General features: G+C 38.6%; 3 protein-coding genes across 3 annotated transcripts; 2 read left to right on the forward strand and 1 right to left on the reverse strand.

Moving 5' to 3' along the window:
- The first annotated feature begins 4,164 nt into the window (after positions 1-4,164).
- Krtap13 (keratin associated protein 13) lies at positions 4,165-4,989 on the forward strand. The gene has a single exon (XM_087577213.1). It carries the CDS (start codon positions 4,218-4,220, stop codon positions 4,740-4,742), a length of 525 nt encoding a protein of 174 aa, XP_087433339.1. The 5' UTR covers positions 4,165-4,217; the 3' UTR covers positions 4,743-4,989.
- A 10,186-nt stretch (positions 4,990-15,175) lies between these two features.
- Positions 15,176-16,029, reverse strand: Krtap14l (keratin associated protein 14 like). The gene is given in 2 exon segments (NM_001408809.1): positions 15,176-15,364; positions 15,467-16,029. A coding segment is annotated over 1 exon segment (510 nt). The 3' UTR covers positions 15,176-15,364; positions 15,467-15,519.
- Positions 16,030-19,190: 3,161 nt separating this feature from the next.
- Positions 19,191-20,334, forward strand: Krtap13-2 (keratin associated protein 13-2). Its single transcript, NM_001109325.1, is given in 1 exon segment — positions 19,191-20,334. A coding segment is annotated over 1 exon segment (525 nt). The 5' UTR covers positions 19,191-19,244; the 3' UTR covers positions 19,770-20,334.
- The last annotated feature ends 7,305 nt before the right edge of the window (positions 20,335-27,639 follow it).

Genomic DNA, 27,639 nt, shown 5'->3' on the forward strand with positions numbered 1-27,639 from the left:
AAGTATCGATTTAAGGCTGAAAATGTGTTTGGTATACTTACAATTATATTCAATTGATATAATTATATTCAATTTATATAATCAATTATATAAATTATATTCAGGTAGAACTGGAATTTACTGCTACAATCTACTAATATTTTTCTCATTTTTATAATAAAATTTAAGCCATTTTTCAATACCAATAAAGCTTAAATATATAGTTGTAGGGAGAATACTATAATAGAGACTATGAAACTCAAAGAGGGATGATGTGAAAATACACAGAGCACATATATTTAGGCAAAATACCTACACAGATAGATAAAAGTAAAATTATTTTAAAAATATGGAGTCTAATATATACTGCTTATTCAGAGACTGAAGGAATGGGCATTCAGAGCCTGCCCCACCTGCAGATCCAGCCCATATATATACAGCCACCAAACTAGGCAATATGGATGAAGCCAAGAAGTGGATGCTGACAGGAACTTGATATAGCTGTCTCCTGAGAGGCTTAGCCAGAGCCTGACAAATACAGAGGTGAATACTTGCAACCAACCATTGAACTGAGAACAGGGTCCCTATTGGAGGAATCAGAGAAAGGATTGAAGGAGCTGAAGGGGCTTGCAACCCCATATGAACAACAATGCCAACCAACCGGAGCTCCCGGGGACTAAACCACCACCCAAAGACCATACATGAACAGACCCATGGCTCCAGCTGCATATATAGCAGTGAAGAGCATTGGTGTACACCAGTGAGAGGAGAAGCCCTTGGTCCTGGCTAGGCTGGACCCCCCAGTGTAGGGGAATGTCAGCGTGGGGAGGTGGGAAGGGGGGTAGTTGGGGAGGGGGAATACCAATATAGAAGAAGGGGGAGGGGGGCTTATGGATGGGAAACTGGGAAAGAGAATAGCATTTGAAATGTAAATAAAAAATATCCAATAAAAAACAACAACAAAACAAAACATAAAAAGAAATGTAATGTTTCAACAAGGAAGCAAGCAAAAGAATAAACAGGGATTAAGCAAACTCTACCACTGCGAAACAAAACCTGGCCTTATTCACATTTCTGTTTACTCAACTATGTAAGCATTCTTACGGTCTAAAAGGCCTGAAAAAAAAGTGTGCACTATAAAAAGAAAAAAAATTCTCAAGCAGAGAAATATGCTAAGAAATAGAGGGAGAGGAGCAACTGTCAGCACTCGGGCTCAAATCCAATAAATGCTTTTACAGGGACACAGCATGCTTTCATGAATGAAAATGTTTGGAAGAAGAATTTTATTGACATTTTTGTAGTCAGTATTCAGTGTACCCGAGACCTCATGTGGGGCATTAGCAAGATGCTAACAGATGCAGTGGGTGTGAGCGGGTCAGATGCTACTTGGAAATTTACAGCTACCAGGAAAACGGGAAGAAATTCAATGGTTTAGAAGGATGAACCGGAGTGACAAGACAACAGAATAATGTGGAAGTTAGAACTCCCCGTGTCTGTGTGGAAAGTAGATATGTGTGACATAGGAAAGGCATTCAGAGTTAGAGAAGTCAGATACCCATAGCCATAGCATCTGAACCTGTACAAGCTTAGCAGTATCACCACATTAATGTAATGAACTCTGAGACTGGCACGCTCATTAGACTCATTCCTATGCCATCTGAATATAAATACTTAAGAATTTGATAAAGGTATCAGTTGAAGACTGCTTAAATATTGATTAATTCTTCCAGGAAAACAGAAAAGAAAAACGAATATACAAGTAAGTGTGTGCATATAGGCATATATCATCAGGGACACACCGAAGCCTTAGAGAACGATAGACATCTCACACGAAGCAGAGCTGACCAGCTCAATCTGGAGCTTTGATGCCCTTCAAGTTGTATCCTGATTTAGGCATCTGTGATTAAAGCAAGAAAAAAAACAAAAACTTTCAGATTCCAAGACTACAGGATGAGTTTGGATTTCCAGGACTTTCAAAGCTTTCCAGTCCCGGAGACTGTAGACAGCCAATTCTGACAAGCAAAGTTGAGCTTCTAATTCCCACGTTCTTATTAGGACGCAAGCAGAGCACAGAAACCAAGTTTAAATTGCATCAGTTCTCGGTTGGATTGAAAGGATCTATGGTATGAGAGTCCTTATTCTAGCAACCTGGCAGGACTGAGAAGCCTTTGACCAGGTGAAATGTCTTTTATTCCCCAGAGCATGGAAGGGATGTACAAAACCCAGGACACAAGAGTGGCAGAAGTTAGAATGTTAGTCAGGGTACATGTAAGGCAGAACGAGACATTAAAAAGCAATCACATGTCACATAAGATTGCTCAGTCAGCAGCACATTGCATAAACAATGGGGACCCTATAGGATTATGTCACATAGTGAAAAAGCAGCCATATTTGTTTAAATATATCCTCACATTAAAATGATGAAACTTGCTAGCAGTGCATTCTCCCCAACCCACACCCATCGTTCAGCATGACACAGAACTCTAACTATGCAAAGAATTGAACTCTACGAAACAGGAACATTCGATGCTTAAGAAATAATTATAGCAGGGAACAAAAGATGCAACTGAGAAGTTTGGAGGGGAAATAGAAATAATGGAATTGAGTCTAACTGAAACTTGAAAATAAAAAGTAACTAATTTGAATGGTTTGTATTTCATCAGGATCCTAATGATGGCTACTCCCACAGTGAGCTGAATTACGATAAACAAGGATATTTCCAAACTAAAGGTCATGACAAATGATTGAAAAGAAAGAAACAAGTATGAGGGCCATGGTTCTGAGAGTGTACCTCTTTGTTATAACTGGATCTAAGAAATACAAGGATGAATGAGGTATTGATAATATTTGAGAATTCGATTGAGTGTGTATGAGTATTGGTCAAAGACACCAGCAATGAAACAGTTACAAGGAGGGAATTGTAATATTTCTAGTCAGTATAAAGAGGGTTAGAGACAAGCTAAGTAGACATGATTTCCATAGAGAGACAAAACACCCAGTTCTGTATTTTTAATAAATCAGCACAGAAACTTGTTTTGCCAGCCCCATTTGGCAAAGAGAAAGTACCCTCCTGGATTTTGTACTAACTGCTAATAGTAGATTCTCTTTAGAAAACATTATAAACAGAATGCTCTGTATTTGGACTTCTTGGATTGTTTTTCTTCACCATATTCTCCCTCAAATTGAGGACTCAAAGGGAAGAGAAAAATCTCCCCTTGACTGATGCAAGATCAGGGTCATTGATCAAGGGACTTAGAGAACCTATGTTAAGGTTGGCCATCAAGAGCCTACTAGAAATTCTTAGACCTTCACCGGACTTGAGAACAGACCATGACAAACAGGGTCATTCAGAAATATGGCTTAATTTCAGGACGTAGTAGGAAGAGCCATAGTGAGTAAATCCCACTATGGCTTAAGAGGTGAGAATCAAACTTGTCACTCAGTCACATGGGTAAGGAGCCAGTATGGCCTCAGGCCTCAAATCACACACACCGAATGTAAAATTTATTCTTTCTTCTCCTCTCATGAGCGTTTTCTTCTTGATATCTTAGCACAAGGGTTTAGACTTTTGACTCTTACATTCCTGCTCTGTGGGATAACGACACTCCCCTTTATCTTGCTCTCTCTTCCTCGGTCCAACCTTACTCAGCTTTTCTTAGCTTCTTGATAACATGCTGCTATTTACCTGGGAAACTCACAGAGAACACTGTATAATCCGTTTGGCATAATTTTGGAAAATGGGAATAATTTTCAATTGTTAATCTTTAATAGGTTCCACAGGATACTCAAAATAATTCTGTCAGATCATTAACAAAAGAAGAGGCACATTACTATCATGCAATACCATAGGAAAAAATATTTTTTCATATAAGATCCCCTGGCAAAACACATACAACTATGTTAAGAAGAAAATTAGGGATTTTGCTAGACACAATGGAACAAGTACCAATGTAAAACAGTCACGACATCTCTGACATAGCAGTAGGTCATTGTCTTAACTATAACAAAATGACACCACCAATAAATATACTGTGTAGAAAACTATTCAAATGCAAGTACAATTATGGAAATTGCTGAGTTACACATTTGTAAACCAGGAAGCACACAAATGCATCAAGTATGAGACTGTTGGGTACCACACCTTCTTCTGCGACTATATAAACCCAGCTCTTCACTGGGTGACATTCAAACCCACAATCTCCCTCTTAGATCCAGCTGAGCTCTCGTCTCCTCTCAACATGGCCTACAGCTGCTGCTCTGGAAACTTCTCCTCCCGCTCCCTTAGGAGCTGCCTGCCCTCCTCAGGATCCTGCCTTGCCTCTTCCTACCCCAGCAACCTGGTCTACACCACTACCAGCTGCTCTCCCAGCACCTGCCAGCTTGGATCCTCTCTGAACAGTGGCTGCCAGGAGACCTGCGTCGAGCCCACCAGCTGCCAGAGGTCCTGTGTGGTGTCCAGCCCCTGCCAGAAGCCCTGCTACTACCCCAGGAGCTACACACCCTGCAGTCCCTGCCAGGGGACATATGCTGGCTCCCTGAGCTTTGGGTCCAGAAGCTGCAGTTCCCTGGGTTATGGATCTAGAATCTGCTACCCAATGAGCTATGGAAATTGTGGCTTCAGATCCCTGAATTGTGGAGTCTATGGCTTCCCTTCCCTGAGTTATGGGTCCAGATATTGCTATCCAACCTACTTGGCTTCTCGTTCCTGCCAACCTTGTTACCGACCAATCTGTGGGTCAGGCCTCTATGGAATCAGCTGTTAAGCTTTTAACTCTCCCATGTCAGTCTATGCTCTCAAGCTATTGTTTTCCTTATTAATCCCTACAGATAGTCCACTGTCTTTCCATCAATGGCTTTTTTCTCTCCAAAACCCGGAGATTATAAGATTAGTGGTTTATCCAGTAATTATGCTTTACTCTCTGCACTGTTGATGTATACACAGTCTATTTGCTTTCTATCCAAGGTCATTTGAAAGATGAAAATTCTATCTAATAAACGTGTGCAATCTGATATCTCCATGTATCGTTCACATTATTATCTCTGCGCTCGTGATTTTTGGCACCTCTGGTTTGGGAGACTTACCTAGGCTCAGGATGATTATCCAACCGGATCTGGGGACACAGTTTTGCATTAGTTTGATTTTCTTTCTTGGCCGTTGTCTGTTCTAGGGAGATCAGCATTTGTGAGGAGACAACAGGGCTCAGCTAGAGTGTGAATTGACTGAGATTAAAGGACATGAATTTCTGATGAGGCAGAAAACAAAGCAATTAGGATGGGAACCAGAAATGCAAGCACCCAGAAGAAGATGTGTAACGGACAGGGTGGAGTGCGCATAGGCAAACCCTTAAATCTAGTATTTGAACGTGCGTTTTCAGTCAGGAGAGAGGACCTTTGAACACCTCTCAGGACAGACATTTATTTGTTAGCGTAAACGCTAGTCTTCCTGCCTCTTGAGGTTGGTAATGACCCTCGCACCCTATCCACACACATCTATAAGGAGAAAGGCTAGGATCATGTTTCAAGAGGTGCTGGAAACTACCTTACAGTAACCCGTCTCCACTTCAATCAACAGGGGAAGACGGTTTTTACTAAGAGGTTTTACTCACTAGTTTTCCTCTGCAACCCAAATGAGTTAAACTTAAACGTTTGGATGCAATTTATGTGACATTTGAAAATATCGTAAAGTAGGCTTAAGATTACAAGTACTATGTGCACTAAAGGGAGGAAAAAGATAATCAATCAAAAGATGCATTTTTGAGGTTTTATAATGAACTACTAGAATCCCATGTTCCAGAGAGTTCCAAGACTCTTGAAGGTGTCTATTCCTGTGTCTGAACAGGGAAAGTCATTTTCCCTCACCTTCTATCTTTGATTAAAGTTCATAATTAACTTCATTCTCATAAGCATTAAAGGGAGAAATGACAACAAAACGTTCCATGTAAAATTTGAGATAAACAGGTAAGTCACAAAGACATATTGAGAATATTGCAGGTGAGATATTTATCACAGAAGCTGTGTAAATCCCCCAGAACATGGTGTGCCATGGCCTGTATGTGATAACCTGTCATCACATGCTACATAGATAAAGATAGTACGAGACAATGAATTCTCATTTAACTATTAAAGGATTTAAAAAAAAAAAGAAGATTCCTTTTTCCCCTTTCAGACAGGAGGGAAATAAAAGACAACATGGGCTTGAAGTTTGCCAAACATTTAGATCAAATCTTGGTAAAATTTGAATACAAAAACAAACATAAGTTCCTTATTCTTTCTTGACCTATAAAACACACACACACACACACACACACACACACACACACACACACACACACACACACACACAGTTCCTAGTGCCGAAAGTCTTTGGTGCTTCTGCTCTTCTGGAAATCACTTCTCATAACTGCTTTAATTTATTACATCTATCTCGTTGGCTTTATTGGCATTGTTTGTTCTAATTTCTATTTATTATGTTTTAATTTTGAGATACTGAGAATGAATGTGAAGTTGGATGAGGACAAAAGTGAGTAAGATCTTGGAGGATTTGGGACAGAGGAAAGAACATGATCAAAATCTATTGCAAAGAACTTCTAAAAATTAGATTTAGGGATAAAGCTTAAAAGGCAGTAAACAATTTTGCTTCACAGATACTTTTAACCATGTGTTAATATGGTAAATCAATAGAAAATTAATTGATTCCAGGAACCCTCATTATTCTGAAAAGTGTCATTCATTTAAAATATTTTATAATTACAAAATTAATATTTTATAATTCAGTTTAAACATCAGTGTGATCAATATTAGTTGTACTTTCCAACAATACGGAACCAAATCAGCAAGTACAGTTAATTTGCCAAACTTCTGTGATGTATCTTCAATACTGCAAGTAATATCCTAGTTTCAGCTGGTCAGTTATTTAGTTAGTTCCGGTTAGTTATGCTGTAGGAGAGTAGACCAGCGATGAGGTCATGTTAGGGCCTTGAGTTCAGTAATGTCACAAGTTTCAGAAAGAAAAAAGACTGAGAGTGTGTCACTGAATATGCAAGTTCATCACCAAAAGGAAGCTTCTTGAAAAATGTTTTCCCTTTATAAAACAAGTATAATAACTTGTAAGTTAAATAAAAGCGACTAAATGTAATGATGCCATAGACAGGAGTAAAGTCAATAATTAACTATCTTGGGAAAACTAAGCTTGCCAATATTATTTGGAACATGTATATGTTTTTACATTTCTGCTTTCCATTTTGCTGGAATACTTCAGCTTGATTGGAAACAGCAGCACCTGGCCTAGCATGGCTATCATGACTGCAAGTGCATTTGATCACAGGATTCACACTTAATTTTATTTATCGTGACATCATCAGGACTCGTGGCTTTTATTGTCACCGTGACAATGCTAGTAAAGTGTTGGAGAGCTTTATAAGGATTCTTTGGATTAGATTGTGAAATCCAATTGCTAGAAATAAATATGTGTTTGAAACACTGGGTAACCCTGGCAGGAAGCTGACTGCATTTTATCCTTGGTGGTATTTTTCTTTTGCTAATGGCCTGGGATTTCATACTTGGTGTGATTCAGTCTTCAGTATTTTGTGATTTTATTTTTTTTGTCTAATTAAAAGACATTTTATTGATATGAGCAAAAATAACTGAAAGAGTAAAATGTTTACCAGAGTCCTTTGTTAACATATCCTTACTTCTGCTAATGTTCATGGCCATCTTTTATAGGAGCTATCCTATGTTTAGTCTTCTGAAGAACACACAGGCTATGTGTTTGCCTATCCCCTCAAATTGACATTTTTTTCTCTGATTGGATGATCCTAGGGTTTTGTACAGCTGTCTCTTACACCTTTCATTTTGGTTAAGCATTCTGAAGTCGTAGTTACCCATCCCCCACACTGCTCTATTTTTGAACTTTCTACCCTTGCTCTACCTATGTTAACCCCACCAACTGCAGGTACTCATCCTGAGTGACACCGTTCTAGTATCTCAGCTTCCACATGTCCTCTCAGCTAAATATAGGAAAAAAAGGAAACTGTTTTCAAAGCAAGTGTCTGTCAGAGAGACAACGTATGGTGATAGCACTTCTGTGGCAGAGTGACCTCACCCATTGTGATTTCTTCCCAGTTCCCTCCACTTACTTGATGATTCTATTCTATCTACAGCTGGGTAATATCTTAGTGTCTAGGCACCATATTCTCAACCAATTTTTGTCGAACGTCTTGGGTGACTCAGCGTCCTCCCAATTGTGAGTGGTGCTACGGGGAACATAGACATGGGAGCAACTCTACAGTAGGTTATTACATCTTGAATTGTACCTCGAAATGCTCACAGATGGTATGGCTAGGTGCTGCGGTTCTTCTGTTTCCAGTTTTGAAAAATCTCCATACCCATTCCCAGAAGGGCTGTATTAGCATAAGTTGTGAGCAGTACCCGTGTATAACGGTTTCCCTTCTACACACCCATGGGGTACATTCATTGACATTTGTAGTTTTGATCTCACCAATTCTGCAGGGGGGATTTTAAAGCGATTTTAAGCTGTGTCCCCATGATTGTTGAGTACGCTGAAGACTTTTTTAGGGTTAAGTAGACGTCCATTTCTTCTTCGGGGAATTATTGTTTTCTATAGCCTATTTTGAATTGGTTGGCTGTTTTCTTGATGTATAGTTCTTTTTAAGTTCCTAATACATTATAGATGTTAAATTTCTGTCAGATGTACAGTGGCCAAATATGCTCCCTCCATTTTGTAAGCTACCTCTCCCCTCAGTTGATGGTGTTCTTTGCTGTACATAATTTTTAAATGCAATGAAGTTCTGTGTGTTGATTATTGAACTGATTTCCAGTACAATGGGAGGTTATTCTGAAAGTCCAGACTTCTGCATGTAAATTAAAACACACTCTCTACTTTATCCTCCAGCAGTTTCACAGTAAAAGGCCTTACATTGAATTTCATGACCCATTTAGAGTTGAATTTTGCACAGGGTGAGATACAGGAGTCTATTTTAATTTCTCTGAATGTTGAAATCCAAGATTCCAAGCACTGCTTGTGGAAGATGCTGACGTGCTCCCATATTTGATTTTGTTGCTTTTATTTTATTTTTAATTAATTATTTTATTTATTTATATTCCAGACATTGCCCCTCCCACAGTTCTTCATCCTACACGCTCTCCCCTTTGCCTCTGAGAAGATGCTCCCCCACCTTCCAGCATCCCCCTTCCCTGGGGCCTCAAGTCTCTACAGGATTAGGCACATTCTCTCTGACTGAGGCCAGACAAGGCAGTCCTCTGCTACATATGTGCTTGGGGCCATACACCAGCCCATATATGCTATTTAGTTGGTAGCTTAGTCTCTGGGAGCTCCCAGGGGTCTGGATTAGTTGACACTATTGTTCTTCCCGTGGGTTTGCCACCCCTTTCAGCTTTTTCAATCCTTCCCCTAACTCTTTCATAGGGGTCTTTGACCTCAGTCCAAAGTTTGGCTGTCAGTGTCAGTGTTGGTAGAGCTTCTCAGAATACAGCCATGCTAGGCATAACATGGTATTAGTGTGTCAGGATTTAGTGCCTGGCATGGGATGGCTACCAAGTTGGGCTGCTCATTCTCTGCTTCATTTTTGTACCTACATTTCCTTTAGACAGAAACAATTCTAGGATGGTCACATCTTTCCACTGGGGTACCTGTCTATCTTATGGAGGTGGTTCCTCCAGGTTCTATCTCCCCACTGTTGAGCATTTCGGCTAAGGTCATCCCCATTGAAAATCTGGGTATCTGTATTTGTTTGTTTTAATATCTAAAAACTCTATGTTATATTTGTTGATCTTTAGACCTTTCTGACACCAATGCTGTTTTTAATATTTAATATTATAGCTTGATGGTATGATTTCACATAGGGCATGCTCATATATTTTTGTTGTTTTGTCTATGTCTATAAAGAATGGGCCTAGAAGTTCCCTTAATATTTCATTGAATGTGTAGATTACCTTTGGTAGGATGGCCATTTTCACAAGATGGTTGTTTTCTTCTGACCCGTGAGTATAGAACATTTTTGTCTTTTAGATTCTTTTTTAATTTACATTTTTATTGTATTAAAATTTTCATTGTAGGAATCTCATTCATTTTCTTGTTTATGTTGATTATTACATATGTGTCTGTGGCTGTGAACAAGATTGATTCCTTGATATTTTTAGTGTGTTTTGTAATCAATAAGGCTATTGATTTTTGCGTGTTAACTTTTATTTAGTCACCTTTCTGAAAGTATTTATCAGCTCTAAGGGTATTTTCAATAGAAATTTTAGGGCCTCTTATGTGTGAAATCATATTATCTGAATACAGGCAGAGATTAGCTTCTTGTTTTCCTATTTGTATCCTTAGATTTATCTTTCTTTTCTTTCCACTCTAAGACTTTTAAAGACTATATTGAATGGGAATGAAGAGAGTTCACACACTGCTCTTTCCTGACCTCAGTACAAATGTTTTCTGTCTCTCTCTATTAACCATGGTTACAGGCTTCTCATATGTAGGCTTTATTATGTCAAAGTATACTCCCCCATCTCTAATTTCTTTACAATGTTTATCATGAAGGAAATTTTAATTATTCCAAAGGCAATTTCTGCATCTATTGATGTGAATATATTATTTCTATTTTGTGTCTAATTGTGTGATGGATAATGTTTATTGATTTAAGTCTATTGAACCAGTTCTGTGTTTTCGGGATGAAGCCAACTTGGTCATAGGATTTTTGATTTCATATTGAATTTGCCTTTCCAGTATTTTATTGAGAATATTTTCATCAGACAAGTTGACCTGTAATTTTATCTACTTATTGTTGTTTTTCTGATTTTGATGTCAGTGTAAAACTGGGTTCATCAAAAGGATTTTGTAATGTCCAATCCTTTTCCATTTCATCAAACATTTGAGTAATATTGGTGTTAATACTTCTTCGAATTTCTGATAAAATTCTACAATGAATTTATTTAGATTTGTGTCTTTCTCAGTTTGAAGACTTTTTATTAAGGCTTCAGTGAATGACATTACTAGTTACAGACTTTTACAAATCTTTTATTTCTTCTTGCTTTAATTTTTATATGTTATGTGTACCTACACATGCTGCAACTTCTTTTAGTCCTCCCAACACTATGAAATAAAGCATAGTTTTCCGTGTTTTTGTCCTCAGTTTGCTTCCAGATCCCATTGATATTTGTTGTAATGTCTTTTTCTTTTCTTTTCAACATTGTTTTTATTTGTGTCACCCCTCCTTCTCATTTTACTGAGGAAGCTAATGAGTTTTCCACTCTCTTTATTTTATCAAAGAGCTATCTTATTGCATATTGGTTTCATAGCTTCCTGTTGTTACCACTACATATTTTTTTCCTGATTTTAGTCATCTTTCAATCTACTGCATTTAGGTTTAATTTTCGGCAGACTTCATTCTTAGGTTATTAATTACAAATTACTTAAGATTCTGATGTAGAAACTTACTGCTATAAAACTTACTCATACTCCTGCCTTTGTTATATCTCAAAGATGTTGGTAGGTTACGTTTTCATTGTGATGTTACTTTGTGGATTCTTTTCATATTCATTTCTTCGGTATCACAGCTATCATTTAATTGTTGTGGAATGCTCTCTGTTGTTTCTGTTTCCTCAAAAGAGTGCCTGTACTCAGGTGAAATCTTAATTGGTCAGATAAGGCTACAGCGCATGATTGGGCTGTGGAAGGAGGGGCGGAGCCGAAAGTTTCAGAGAGGGGAAGAGGTGGGCGTGGGGGGGGGGAAGAGAGAGAGAGAGAGAGAGAGAGAGAGAGAGAGAGAGAGAGAGAGAGAGAGAGAGAGAGAGAGAGAGACCGAGAGAGACCGAGAGAGACCGAGAGAGAGACAGAGAGAGAGAGAGACAGAGAGAGAGAGAGACAGAGAGAGAGACCGAGAGAGAGAGAGACCGAGAGAGAGAGAGACCGAGAGAGAGAGAGAGAGAGAGAGAGAGAGAGAGAGAGAGAGAGAGAGAGAGAGAGACCAGAGAGACCAGGAAGAAGCTGAGATGGGAGAGACAAGATGGAACCTGAGGGAGAGGATAAGCCAGAACCGCGTGGTCCTAGGAGCCATAAGTAACTGGGGATTTCATAGACAAAAGATTGAGTAATGTAGAACACATTTGTCTAATCTAGGTGTGCAGCTCGTATCTACAGCAATTGAATTTTGTGGTCTTTGCGTGGGCATTTTGGGGTTGAAGATTTACTGTTATAAATCCGGTTGGTTAATACAAATCTCCGGAGTTATCATTTTACTGGGCAAAGGAGATCAGTGGGAGCAGCAAGCCGGTTTCTGCAGGCTAGCCACAGGGGCCGGGTGACTCGGGAATGCGGAGCAGCTAGCTTAGTGAACCAGGGCAAACTACCACTTGCTGCTCCCCACGGGGCTGGATAGACAGACCACTGTTGCCCGTGGGTAGCAGGCTTTGGTGGGAGTTGTTTTTATTTGTTGTTCTTTGGTTTTTTTTTTTAATAACTACATGCTGCGTTTAATAGTGTGTTGTAAACTCTCTATACGTTTGTATACTTTCTGTTGCTTCTGTGATTATTGATAACTGGCTAATTTATTGCACCGTGACTAAATGAAATGTTTGAAGGTTAGTTCAGTTTTCCTTTATTCATTGAATCAGAGCAGAAACTAGTATAGTCTTACATGAAGAATAAACTCTATTAGGAAGAGAAATATATTTAACAAAATGTGCTAGATGCTCAAGTTCCAGTGTAGAAGCAAAAGCGACACAATATTACGGCAGTCATAATGAAGAAGGCCTGGAGAAAATTCCAGACAAAGAATTTATAGTAGTGATTTTATGTATGTTCAAACAACTGAACAAGACATAGATATACTCCAAGGGAACAAAAGCAAATATCTGAATGAAATATAAAAACAAAATTCATAAATAAATGGAATTGCTACAGAAAACCTATGCTGAAATGATGTTGGAAATTTAAAAAAAAAAACAAAAAACAAAAAAGCTCAATGAGTTTCATTAAAACCTCAGTGGAAAGTCTCATTAAAAGAATAGATTGCCTAGACAATATAATATTCAGGCTTAGTGAAAAGCAGTAATTGGAACACCCAGTAAACTTCAGTGATAAAATTTTTAAAGAAATATAGAAGCTGCATGGGAAAACTTTGGAACAAGATGGGGAAAAATACTTTCAAATTGTTTTCACAGAAGGCGAATACTAACAAAAATCCCCTTAAAACTGTATAAAAATGTCTATACAGGTATAAGAGGGCTACAGAATATCACGTTTACAAGATGATTAGAGAAGCATCATGAATATAGGCAAAATACTAAAAACATAGAATACTGAAACTATATTAAATATGTAAGAGACAAATGTAGGCTCATTAGAATGATGCACGATTGTTGGATAGAAGCCTTTAAGGTCATGAGTTCTTACAAAGATATAATTCAATTTATAGCTCTAAAGGAATAGAACTGCCAACCCATACTATTATACCCAGAAAAACTATCCATTAAATTAAAAGATAACATGAATTGCCAACGATAGAAACAGAATAGCACACTTTATGGTCGCTATGTCTGCTGCTCTACAGCATACTAGAAAGATTTGAACTGAGGAGAAATATGAACAGACTCAAGGGGACCTGGGCAATTAATAAACAATAGCAAATCAGTAAATTATTAGTATAAAGAAACCCCCTAAAATAACAAAGTGATAAAAATACCAAATGTTGGGGTTGGGGATTTAGCTCAGTGGTAGAGCGCTTGCCTAGCAAGCGCAAGACCCTGGGTTCGGTCCCCAGCTCCAAAAGAAAAAAGAAAAAAAAAATACCAAATGTTGAGGTATAACTGAATGATCTCAGCTTTTCAAATAGAAACTTACTAACTAACCAATTGGCTTAAAAACAAAACCCATTATTTATCTGTCTCTAGGGAATACATGTTGCCATTATCAATAGACACTATTTTAGGATAAATGATGGAAGCCAGTATTTCAAAGATATGGACCTGGGAACTAGGTCCTGGGAACTACAACTATCTAGAAGTTGTAGATAACCTCACATCTGACAATGTCAACTTTAAACCAAAAGACTTGAAGGTCACCAAATTCTTTAAAAGTACTTCATCAGATGTACATTACAAGTCTAACATACACAAAAAACACACAGATATACCCAACTTCACTAAATAAAGGCAACCAAATGTACAAACAAAAATGAATCCCAATACGGGATGTGTTGGGTAGCTGAGGTCCACAGGTAGCCACTCTCAATTCCAGACCTGAGTGGCTACGTTGGGGCAACATGATCTTATCCTCACTTCTCACCTCTCCCCACTTCTGCTGTGGAACTCTCGAAGTCTGGGTACCTTAGTACTACCCTCAGTCCATAATTTCCACTCTGTGTTATAGAATTGCTGACCAGACTCATCTCTGACCCCTTCCTTTGGTCTATGACTTAGGAAGTCCTGAAACTGAAGCCTAGGTGCTCCTGCTCTGGTCAGCTCTGATCTGTTCTGTGAGACCATGACTTTCTTCTGGACCAACTTGGTGTACTAATGGACTGTACACTATCGCCTTGGGTCAACTTTCTTCTCCTGGTTCCTTTTACAAGCAAACTACACCTGAATCTTTGACAAACAGAGTTAGACAAGGGGAGAAAAACTGTTTAGCATTTTTCTAGGTTGGTTGAAGCTGAGTTGGAAAAGTCTCAGGAAGTTGCCCCAATTCCTGGACCCAGTTTTTACCACCTAAGGTAACTGTCATTCTCCCTTCATATGTTTTGAGAAAGTGGGCAGGAATAGTGCCTAAACTCTGATGTCAGAGATGCAGCATTTTTGATAAAGCAAGTTTATATCTTGAGAGTCTTTCAAGGTTGAATTTGATATGAATTTAGTTGAAAATTCATATTCATGTATTAGACTTAAATTGTTCTCTCAGAAAACAGGCATAACCCAGTAAATTATATACTATTGTAATTTGGATGGAAAAAATTATTCATGTCCATCAATTTTAGGCAGCTCTCACTTTTGTGATCCTTATTACAATTCAAATTATAATCTTTCAATTATTCACTAATTAAAAATATGAACATGTCAAAACTAAGTTATTTGTTCTCGAAATCAAGTTGGATTATTGGTATTTAATTGAATCCCCAACCCATAAATGCGAGCATAAAAACAACATAATAACACCATCAACAAGGCATTGAGGGTTCAGATTGCGCAAATTTATTGGATTAAAATTTCAGTTTTCAAGTAGGATGGATTGAACATGAAATAGCTGATTTCAATAGCATAATATTTGAGGCCTAATAGGGAATGCACAATAATCTAATATTCTAACAGAAGTAGAAGAGGAAAAAAATCATTAGTGGAAAGACAAAGGAAACAACATCTAGACAATATCAGTTTACCCACTAATCTCACAATCTGCCAGAATTTAGAGAAGAGAGAAGCTGTTAATGGAAGGATGGTAAGATATCAGGAATGGTTAAGCAGGAAAACATCTTGAGAGCATAGAATGATATAGGAGGCTTAACAGTTGGTTTCATAGAGGCCTAATCCACAGATTGGTTGGTAACAAGGTTGGCAGGAACTAGAAGCCAAGTAGGTTGGGTAGTAGCATCTGGACCCATAACTCAGGGAAGGGAAGCCATAGACTCCACAGTTCAGGGATCTAAAGCCACAATTTCCATAGCTCACTGGGTAGCAAATTCTAGATCCATAACCCAGGGAACTGCAGCTTCTGGACCCAAAGCTCAGGGAGCCAGCATATGTCCCCTGGCAGGGACTGCAGGGTGTGTAGCTCCTGGGGTAGTAGCAGGGCTTCTGGCAGGGGCTGGACACCACACAGGACCTCTGGCAGCTGGTGGGCTCGACGCAGGTCTCCTGGCAGCCAGTGTTCAGAGAGGATCCAAGCTGACAGGTGCTGGGAGAGCAGCTGGTAGTGGTGTAGACCAGGTTGCTGGGGTAGGAAGAGGCAAGGCAGGATCCTGAGGAGGGCAGGCAGCTCCTAAGGGAGCGGGAGGAGAAGTTTCCAGAGCAGCAGCTGTAGGCCATGTTGAGAGGAGATGAGAGCTCAGCTGGATCTAAGGAGGAGATTGTGAGTTTGAATGTCACCTTGTGGAGAGCTGGGTTTATATACTCTCAGTAGTAGGTGTGGTGCCCAAGAGGGTCACCCTGATGCATTTGTGTGCTTCCTGGTTTACAGCTGTGCAGTCGTCCGTGAATAGTTTTCTGAATAGTGTATTTATGAGTGTTGCAATTTTCTTATAGCTATGACCATGAGCCAGTCATGGATGCTATGACTGTTCTACCCCGATACTTATTCATGGTGTCCAGGAAAAATCTGTTTTTACTTATGGTCTGATTTTTATGTGTTTGCCCAAAGGTTCTGAAGAATATACTTTTTCCCCCATAGGAGACAATGTGAAGAAATCACTCTTCTTTTAGTTAATGAATTGCAAGCATCATTTTGGGTTCCCTTTGGAACACTAACCCTTGGCATCATTTCTTATTTCCATTATTATTCTCTGTGAATGCCTGGCATTCCCCTTGTACTTCACCTGCACTAGCTACTGAGGAGCAAAATATATTGAATAAGATTGAACCTAAAAGGAGAGTGAAAACACAGTGATTAAACCTACAGTGGCTGCAAAGGCAGTACTGAAGCAGAATCATAAGCACGGGACATTTTAGGCTGTTATGAATGGAGTCAAAGAGATGAAAGAAGGAGACTACTTCATAACCTATGTATCTGATATGGCCTGAGGTGACCTGAGGTGCCACTGGGTTCTTATCTGGTTTATACCAACATGAGTGAGTCAGTTTTAACTTTTCGGGGAAAGAGGCCCAGTTGACTATTGTCCTGTATCTTGTGGGTTCCACAGAAGCTTGTTTGCAAGAACTGATCCCAGAGAGTGACTAAGTTTAGGTAAAGTGAAGAATTTCTAAGAGATGCTGATGCTAAACTGTAACCCAGGGTGCAGACTATGGTCTCTAACTAAGGAAACATACAGAGGCTCTGTGGCTCTTGAGGACTTTTCGTTTCGTTGAGCTCTTAGAAGAGAGTCTGGAGCAGAACAACAAGTTCAAAAGTCTCAACAAATCTCACCTTACACAACTTTGATAATTAAAATGGTTTCTGGTAGATATCAGAATTGAGATACATATTATGTCTTCAACACGTGGAACAGGGTTGAGAGAGAAAATCCTGTCAATTGTTTGCTTATTTGTAGAGGCTTAGAGTTTTATTTTGGGATCTCTGTGCAGGCCACATCTAAACACTATCTTCTAGGTGCATCTTTAATGTTATCACAAAACTGCGCACACTTTAAGAGTAAAAATAAAAAACTGGTTTAAAAAATAATTGCTTAATGTTAGCAGAGGAAAGGATATGTTGATCTATCAATCACGTACATTCCCAGCAATTCAATGTTTCCTATACCAACACCTAAAAAATAACCTAAAATACTTCCACATACATATTCAAGTTACATGGTTAAGAGTCAATGAAATCACAACTTATTAGTAATATAGACTAGCCAGTTGGGGAAATTGTGATTGACAGGTATGGAAAGCCATGACTCCCAACAAAACTTGGGTTACGCATGTTTTTCACATTCACTATTTTCCGTGTTAACTGCTGAAATTGTTCCATTTGGCTGGATAATATCAAGTAATGTAAGTATTACAATGACAAATGAACTCCCTCATACAATTCTCAATCTATTATAAAGATGTCTGGCCTTTATTATCATGGTGACAACAGTCATAAAGCTTTGGAAAGCATTATTAGGATTCTTAAGACCAGATTATGAAATCAAATCATCAGGGTTTGAGAAACTTGCTACATTTAATAGGAAATGGATTTTACCTTAACCTAGGTGATTGTTTTTTCCACCAGTGGGCTGTTGTGTTATTTATGTTGTTGTTTCATTTTTTTCTTTAACTAAATATGTAAAAAAACCCAAACCCTCATATTACTAGTATGCATAAAAGTTATTTAAAACAATTGCACAAAACTGAAACAGCACATTCATTTGCTAGGACTAAGCGATAATTGTAAAAGCATGCACATTTCAATTTTATTCCTATGACACGTACATGGTTATATGAGGAAGGTCCAAAATTTGTCCAGACATTATCTGGATATAGGTTGGATATAAAGTCCTGAGTGAAACTGACTTCTTAATTGTTTAATTGTTTTGATTAATTAAATCACATTTTTATTAACGAGGGTTTTCATGTAACATATTTTGATCATTTCTCTTGTTCTCAATTACTTGCAGACCCTTCATATTCATTCAATTTCACATTCTCTCTCTTTTTGTCTCACTCTGTATCTTTCTCTTAAGATTTAAACAAAAATCTAAAGTATGTACACCACTGAAAAAACTACTTATCAACTCTACTTCATATGGCCAAGAAATAAACATCAATATGAATTCTCTGGTATCTAACAACAGGTTTTATTTTTAAACAGTATAAGCATAATTTGATGTTTCTGCACATTGTTTTCTTATTTAGAGCTCCTCATTTTGAGAGGACTCAGGACAGAGAGGTAAGACAGAGACTGATATAGCCCCATGGTTGTGATGCAGCCCCTCAGTTCTGTCACTTTTGGTCTTAAAAACTTCAACTTTCTTCTCTCTGTTCCTGGGTTCAATCTCATTTGACTTTTCTTGGCTAATACTGTTTTTCTGACCTTGGAGTTAAACCACATACGTAATGTCACATAATCCACACAGAATATTGGAAAACAAGAAAGCTGGGGACAAGTAAGACCCATCTTCAGTCCATTCATTAGAAAACACAAAGTAATGATGCCAATTCATTAACAGGAAGGACAGCAAATTATAGTCATGCCACACATGGTGAAGAAAACTATTTTCCTCATAACATCCTATGACAAAACATAAAATATATGCCAAGAGAAAAAGAGGAAAAGGAGGGCTTTTTTGGGGGGGGGTGACATGATACAATAGTCATTACTGTAAAACAGTCATGGCATCTCATGGCATCTCATGATCTTTTACTTTAATAAAATGACAACACCCATAAACATGATGTGCAGAAAGCTATGCAAATGCAATGTAATTACAAAGATTACTGAGTTTCACATTCGTAAACCAGGAAGCACACAAATATGTCAGGACGGCCCTGTTGGGTACCACACCTGCTTCTGAGAGTATATAAACCCTGCTCTCCACAAGGTGACATTCAAACTCACAATCTCTCTCTTAGATCCAGCTGAGCTCTCATCTTCTCTCAACATGGCCTACAGCTGCTGCTCTGGAAACTTCTCCTCCCGCTCCCTTAGGAGCTGCTTGCCCTCCTCAGGATCCTGCCTTGCCTCTTCCTACCCCAGCAACCTGGTCTACACCACTACCAGCTGCTCTCCCAGCACCTGTCAGCTTGGATCCTCTCTGAACACTGGCTGCCAGGAGACCTGCGTCGAGCCCACCAGCTGCCAGAGGTCCTGTGTGGTGTCCAGCCCCTGCCAGAAGCCCTGCTACTACCCCAGGAGCTACACACCCTGCAGTCCCTGCCAGGGGACATATGCTGGCTCCCTGAGCTTTGGGTCCAGAAGCTGCAGTTCCCTGGGTTATGGATCTAGAATCTGCTACCCAGTTGGCTGTAGATCTAGTGGGTTCGGATCCATGAATTGTGGAGTCTATGGCTTCCCTTCCCTGAGTTATGGGTCCAGATGCTACTACCCAACCTACTTGGCTTCTAGTTCCTGCCAACCTTGTTACCGACCAATCTGTGGATTAGGCCTCTATGGAACCAACTGTTAAGCCTCCTATATCATTCTATGCTCTCAAGATGTTTTCCTGCTTAGCCATTCCTGATATCTTACCACCCTTCCACTAACAGCTTCTCTCTTCTCTAAATTCTGGCAGATTGTGAGATTAGTGGGTAAACTGATATTGTCTAGATGTTGTTACTCAAGGTGCTGCAGATCCAGTGGCTTTGGATCTCTGCATTATGGAGCGCGTGGCTTCCTGTCCCCCAGTTATGGGTCCAGGTTGTTCTCCTCAGTGTACTTGGCTTTTACTCCACTTCAAGCTCACACATTGAAGCATTGGATCCGGCGTTTTCCACGCACCTGTTTCATCTTTTTGTCTTTCAACATCAAAGTCACAGTCTCTACGTCCTTTGGCTGTTGTTTTTGTTCTTATTCCTTACCATTGTCTTGTCAACTGTCCATCAACCACTTCTTTCGTCCTCAACCTCTGGCAGATTCTCGGATTCAAGATAACTCAAAAAAAATATGCTTTCCTGTGTGTGCTCTCAAATATATATTTGGCTCTCATCTAAAAAATGAAAATTTTAATCAAATAAATTTGATTTCTGCAATCTGACATTTCAATGTATCGTTCGAATTCTTACCATTTTGCTTGTAGAGTTTTCAGTTAAGTCTTTGTAAGTCTTTAATAGCAATCAGCAGGATCATTAGACTGGATAATTGTTTTGTCCGTGGGGCTGTGTTAGTGGGAGTAGTCAGTTCTGGGAAGGCATTCATTGGCATCTGCAAACAGGGTCCAACCTACAATGAGAATGGCTGAGATTGGAGGGCATTGAGTTCCTCTGTACCCAGAAAATTAAAGTCATTAACATGAGAACTGGAAATGCAAGTACCCAGGATATGATATTATATGATTCGTATGGTAAAGTTTGTACACAAACAAACATTTATCTCTATCTAGAATTTGAATATAGATTTTCAGACAAGAAACAACTTGAGTTCAAACAGTTCTCAGGACAGTTAGCTGTATGGTGTTAATGACAATATCCCTGTTTCTCCAGTTTGGGGTCGCATTCCTGCATCCCATCTCTATGTATGTGTATGGAGAATCAAGTGAGTTGTGCTCACAAGAAGCTGGGACAACTCGATGCTTCCCCAGAGTCAATTTCATTCAACAGAAGAGCCATGTATCTAGGATAATTTGAGTTTTTCTTCTTTGTCACTCTGGGTCTCAAAGACGACTTGAGACTACACACCTGGGTGCAATCTGAGAGCGAAGGCATTACAGGCATCATGAGAATTAAAGGTTGAAAAGATTTGAAAAAAATTCAAATCTGGTTTTTGAAAAGTGTTTATTTTAGTGTTTTTATAAGCAAAAGCTGGAATGTAACATTCCAGGGACTCCCAGAGGGTTTTGAAAAGTACATATTCTTCTAGTCCATGGAATGAAAGTAGTCAGGTTTCAGTTAAAAATTCCACCTTCAAGAATAAGTTATATAACTCAGGGAGTTATGTATATGTATGAATGTTTGTCTACATGTATGCATGTGGTTTACCTGAGTGTCTGGTGCCAGAAGATGACAGAAGAGGTTATTGGATATCCTGGAACTTTACATGCAAACAACTGTTAGCTGTGAAGTGGGATTTGGAATTGAACCTGTATCTTCTTCAAGAGTATCAAGTAATCTTACCTACTGAGCCATCACCCTAGCTCACATTGGACAATTGGAAAGTGTTTGCTAACCATTTGTGTTTCTTTTATGAGATTTAATATTTGTAATTACAGTTAAAGTGTAATTTTATTTATTTTTCCTGTTTTTAATTTTTTCCATGTTCCAACCCCCTAGTCCATACTCACAGCAATGGCATTTTTACTTTATTATTGATATATATATGCATATATATAGATATAGATATATAAAATCTGTTTAGTCTATTTAGTATTGCTTGTGTGTATGTTACCAAGTGTATGGACTCACTGCTTGGTATTGGATAGCCAATTAGGAATCTTATCACCAGGGAAGACTTTCTCTATCTTTCAGCATTCCTTGTTCACCTGTAGTCCTTGATCTGGGATTGGCTTCCAATAGAATTTTCCCTTTAACAATAGCATGTCTATTAGTGCGAATTTTTCTAGTCCTATTTAGGCAACATTATTTTTGAGGTATCACAGGTATAGCTTCCCTGTATTTTCAAGGAAACAGAATCTAAGAGTAGAATTTTATTTATCTGTCTCTTGCAATCTTTTTAATATCTTGTATGCTATTCCCTGAACTTTGGTAGCTGGAGTTGTGCTGGAGAAGTACCCATTAAGACTTGCCACCCAACAATCAGCCTCTGAGTTTTAACTTACTGTGGTTTCGGTAATGGTCTTTATCACTGCAGGAAGAAGCCTCTTTCAGAAGATATAAAAGATACACTTAATGGGAGGTTACTCTAAGTTTTTAGAATGAAGTTAGCATGTTGGATTAATAATTTTCAGGAGGAGGTATTGCAGGGTTTTCCTTCCTTGAACTGGGCCTTAAGTCCAATTAGACTCCTGTTGGTTGTCACCAAGATTTGAATGTCACTGTGGCACCTTTAATGACATCTTGCCATGCTGGTCATTGTAGTTTATAGGTGTCCAGCTAGGTGTGACTATGGGTTTCTCCCTCCTTTTGCAATTTACATAGCAGTCTCTGGTATTCTGAAAGCCAGTAATCACAGAGTAGGCTTTCAAATAAAATCAAAATGCCCAAGTTCTGGGTCCATAGTCTATCATGTTTTTGGAAGTATAACTTAACTTCTGGGAAGGCACCAAGGACAAGGACATTATCAATACTGTTTGGAGAGTTTGTTGGACTCTCCTGAACAACAACTCAAAAGGGGTTTCTTATTGTTCGTGGCTAGTACTAGGGCTTTATGATATATGTATCTATAATATAGCTATATCGTCTATATCTATATAATCCACATAAATACATAAAACATATATGTCATGTATATATACATATACTATATAAATAATTTTCAGGTAAATTAAAAAATATGATTCTTTTTGGCCTTTTCAAACACCTTTAACATTTCTTTTGCTTCTTCTCTCCCTCTTCTACTGTACTGAGTACTCTTACTTCCACAGCTTAGTTTTAATTGGTTGTTTTATTGATGTTTAGTTCTCTAAGTTATTTGTGTTGTCGAAAACCTACTGACTGAAACACCAGATGGATCTCTGGCAAGGATTTTATCCCAATTAGTAGGCTGCTCCTTCACTTAACCGAAGTTGTCCTTTCCACAAGAAAATGTTGGGATTCCATGATTTCTCATTTGTCTATTGTTAGACTGACTTCATGGACTAGAGAAATCTTATCCAGAAGGTGCATGCCTGTGTCTGTGAATTGAAATATATGCCTTACTCTATTCTCTAGAAGTTTAAGTGTTTCAGGTGTTATAATGAGGTCCTTGACCCGTGGGGATTAAGTGAGGTGCAGGGTGGTAAATAAGGAAGGGTCCATCTTTTCTTTATGTTTAGAACCATATGTGAAAAAGGTTGCCCATTCTTCAAGGACAAAGTTGTCCTTGTTACCACAGTAAAGGTTAGGTACCTGTACTTGCTTGTGTGGGTGAATCTGAACCCTCTAATCTCTCTCATTTTTCTTGTGTCTGTTTTGTGTCAGTGACATATTGTCTTAATATTATGACTCCATAGTATATACGTTGAAATTAGTATAAAGCTTCCCATAGTTCAGGTTTCCATTCCAGGCTGTTTTGGCTGCCCTCAGCTGGATCACCACCTATGAGGATATTTGAATCTGCTCTTCCATGTATGCTCGATTTCTGAGATTCAGCACCCCGTTGGTAGGTCCTCTCCTTCATTGAGGTTGGGTTGGCCTTCCAGAACCAGATCCTCTACTTGGATTCATTTCTATTCTGATACTCATTCTCCTCAAATCTGAACAACTCACTTCTATTCCTGACTCCACAGCTTCTGGTCTCTGTTTTAGAATTTGTGGTCTGTGTTCCACTAGCCCATGTCATCGCTGACTACTACTCTGAATTCACAACTTCTATTGTCCCTAACTGTCAACCTTTGTGCTCCTCTGTCTGGTTAGTTCTGACCCTGTTCCTGGAACCATAACTTCCTGCTGCCAAGTTGATGAACGTATGGCCAGTGCACCACTGCACTAGGTGGTTTCTCTAGTTTTATTTCCGTGAAACCGCGCCTTCATCTCTGACTTCAGCTTGGCTTTTTCACTCTGTTCAAGGCAAAGGAATAAAATCTACAAGAAAAACTACATGACCTCTAACCTGATTGAAGCTGAGCCTTGGAGGAGCTTTAGGAAGACATCACAGCTCTTGAACCAACTCTCTCTCCCCTGAGATTGGTGTGCTTCTCCTTACACGTTTCAAACAGAGGCTCAGGATGGTTCCCAAAACACAGCACGTGAGGATATCAGCATTATTAAGGAAATTTCCAAGCTTTTCGGTTATCTGAGCACTTCCTTTCACACACTGGACTTAAATATTTTTATCTTTATTTATATGGAACCCAATACATTTTATACCTTACTATTGATGCTGAAATTTTCATTTAACATCTTTATTATTCTATTTTCCTGATACAGCCAAAAATCGTATTTTTAAGTATCAGGAAATCATCATTGTTTTTGAGCCTAATTTGCAATGAAATGACAGTCTTCCTATTATTAAGGACTCCTTCATAAAGAAAAATATCCAGTAACACAACAAAAATGTCACTTTGGTTACAAAACACAATTAAGGAAATACATTCATCTTTATTGTCTCCTAAATATGTAATTTCAGAAACTAAAACCAACGTGATAATAATGGGAACAATATATTGAGGTGTCAACTTGTACCAATTTATTGGATTAAACATTCCATTTTTAAATGCTTATGTGTATGTAAAGAGCCATAACTGGGAATTAGACATTATTAATCCAACATAAAGGTGAAAGGAACCATTAATGAGACGATGGAGATAGAAGTGCAACAAGAAAACAAAGCTACAGGAAGCAAGACTTTAATAAGCTGAGAATATAGAAACATAACAGTCCATTCCACAGGATCCAGTCCCAAATCGTGGTCTCTAACAAGAATAATGGGAGATACTAGAAGCCAACTGGACTGGCTAGGAGAATTCAGATCCATAATACAGCGAAAGGAAGGCAGAGACTCCATAATTTAGAGATCTGTAGCCACTTGATATGCTGTGCCTGGCTCTGTAACCCAGCAAGTAGCAGCTGCTGACGTCAAAGGCCAGAGATCAGCATGGGTTGCATGACAGGAACTGCTGAGATAGGAGATGTTGGGGTAGTCGCAGGGCATCTGGCAGGGTCTGGATACCATGTAGGACCTGCTCGAGGGCTCAGTACAAGTCTCCTGACAGTGCAGAAAGGAGCCCAGCTTGCAGGTGGTGGGGGAAAGCAGCTGGTAGTAGTGTAGACCAGGTTGCTGGGATAGAAAGAGACTCAAGATGAATCTGAGGCTGGAAGGCACTACCTAAGAGAAAGAGAGAAGTTTCCAGGGAAGCAGTTACAGGCCACATTGAGATTTGGACTCAGTTGTGTTTAACTGAAAATGTTCAGAATCTTAATGCACCCTACAGATAGGCCATTTATCTGCTCTCATAAATAGATGTGGTGACCCATGTTTTCATCTTGGTCATATTTGTGTGCTTCCTGGTTTACAAATGTGGAACTCAGCAATCTCTCTGTAATTATAGTTTCACTTGAATAATTTTCTGTACAGTATAGTTATGTGTGTTGTAACTTACTCATAGAAAGAACTCTGAGCTACCCCTGTGTTTTTACCCTAACATTTATTTCATCATGTCCAAGAAATTCCTCATCTTCCTCTTGACATTGTTAGTGGTGATCTGCTATAGTATGTTATGAGAGCAATGTTATTATTTCTTTACTGAAGTTGGGGTGTGTTTCCTGAGAAATCTACTAAAGACTGTACTCTCAGTGTGATTTCTCATTTTCCAATATTCTTCTCTGTGGATTACAGAACATGTTTCACTTCTAGTAACAAAGTCACAAAATTAGCCAAGGAAAATGGAACACTACTGAACCTATGTAGAAAGAGAAAGACAGGTAATGGATAGAGTTGTCTATCTTTCCTCATGATGCTCTTCAGGGAAAATCTGGAAGAAGAAAACTGTAGGATGAATAAATTTCAAATCTTGCTTATGCTGCATTGAAAATAAAATCATTGTTGGTAGATATCCGAGAATTGAAATTGATATTTTCTCTTTAGCATGTCAGGGGAGTTTGACAATAAAATTAATTTGGTAGTGATAATGATTTTTAAAACCTAGGAGTTTAATTTCAAACAGTAGGCATAGCTTATATGTGAATAATGTCTGTGAAGCCCATTCTTGTCTGTACTTAACCAGAATAAAAACGAGTATGAGAAGCCTGCTTTAAAGATGATCACTTACTGTTATCAAATGAAAAGATGTGTTGGTGTATAGATTTGATGGGCAGGTTTTCCTTTATTTTAATAATTTACCCTAATGCTGAAAAATATTTGACAGGAATTTCTAGAGGTAGAAACCCACTAAAAGCACTGGCTTGTAATTATTCTAATTCTAATTTAGGTTCAGTGAAACGAGGGCTCAAAAATAATGTCACAAAAAGTGGTGAAGACAGTGATTAGCAAGCTAAGAAAAATTGTACTTGCCAAGATGGCTTACATATGTATAATTTATATTTATTTCTATTCTGAATGGTAGATTTTGTTTGGGAAATTTTGGGAATGATACTCCTGTATTTATCACAGTCAAATATTCTTTAAAAGATTCTCAATTTATATTTTTAGGTCCAGATTCTAGCAGTTCAACAAAAGTCAGCATTCCTCGGGAAGACAGTTCCCCTCTACTAAGAGAACCATTTCTTTATTGCTGGCAGAAAGAGGAAAATGGCTATGTGTGGTGCCTATTAGCTTACCAAGTTACATGTGTCTTCTAGGCTCCCTCACACCCACGAGTACCTGTTACACATTTCAGGGTCCATGAAGGCACCCTGGCTTTTCTCATCAACTCCTACCCTAAACCTCTCTAGTCCATGAACTTCCCTTCCCCCAGCTTCTCATTCTCTTATAATCCTGCTATATCAGCTATGGTCCCTTTGGTTCCCTCTCTCTTACCTCTCTCTCATAGTCATCTCTTTCTCTTCCTCTCCCACTCTCCTTATCTCTCTTTCCTCTCACGGCCAAGTCCAGACTGCTGGCCATGTTCACTCTACCATGGACTCTCCAGAAGTCTCTGACTGTGCTCTCCCTCAGATCTACAATAAACACCCTCAACCACACCTGGGAGTTCTCATGTTCTCCCCTTATATGATATTATTTATGACAATATCATACTTTGTCAAAGTTGTGAGATTTATTATCAATTTGACAAAAATGTTAAGGGTTTATAAGCTTTGTTAATTTGTCTGGATCAGATGAAGAAATCAAATTACCAGAATTAATTATATATCTGGAACATTTTATAGATCTGGCATGGGGTTGGTTACATTTTACCCTCAGTGATTTTTTCTTCTGCTAATGGCAAGGAATGATAAATCCGTGCTTTTCAGTTTTCCTTTAAGCATCGGTGTATGCAATGAGTCAACACATCCTTTCATCTGTTGAGAATGAGTGATCACCTTTTAAAGAAGGCAATAAAATAATTATTTTTTCTAAATAGTAATTTATATTACTGAGTTATGTTATTTTAGGAAATAATAATTATTTCCTAAAATAATAACTATTTCCACTCAAAAACTGAATAGTTTGTAGTACACATAGAATAGTCAACAGGTATACTTAGTAGACACTAAGTAAACATAGGTGCCACCGAGGCTGTGTGAGCACAGAATAAATATGCATAAATAAAAACTGACCATGTAACATGATTTCCTTCATCCACCCTA

The sequence above is a fragment of the Rattus norvegicus genome, chromosome 11, assembly GCF_021556685.1.
Source record: "Rattus norvegicus strain SHRSP/BbbUtx chromosome 11, alternate assembly SHRSP_T2T, whole genome shotgun sequence".
NCBI classification, from domain to species: domain Eukaryota; kingdom Metazoa; phylum Chordata; class Mammalia; order Rodentia; family Muridae; genus Rattus; species Rattus norvegicus.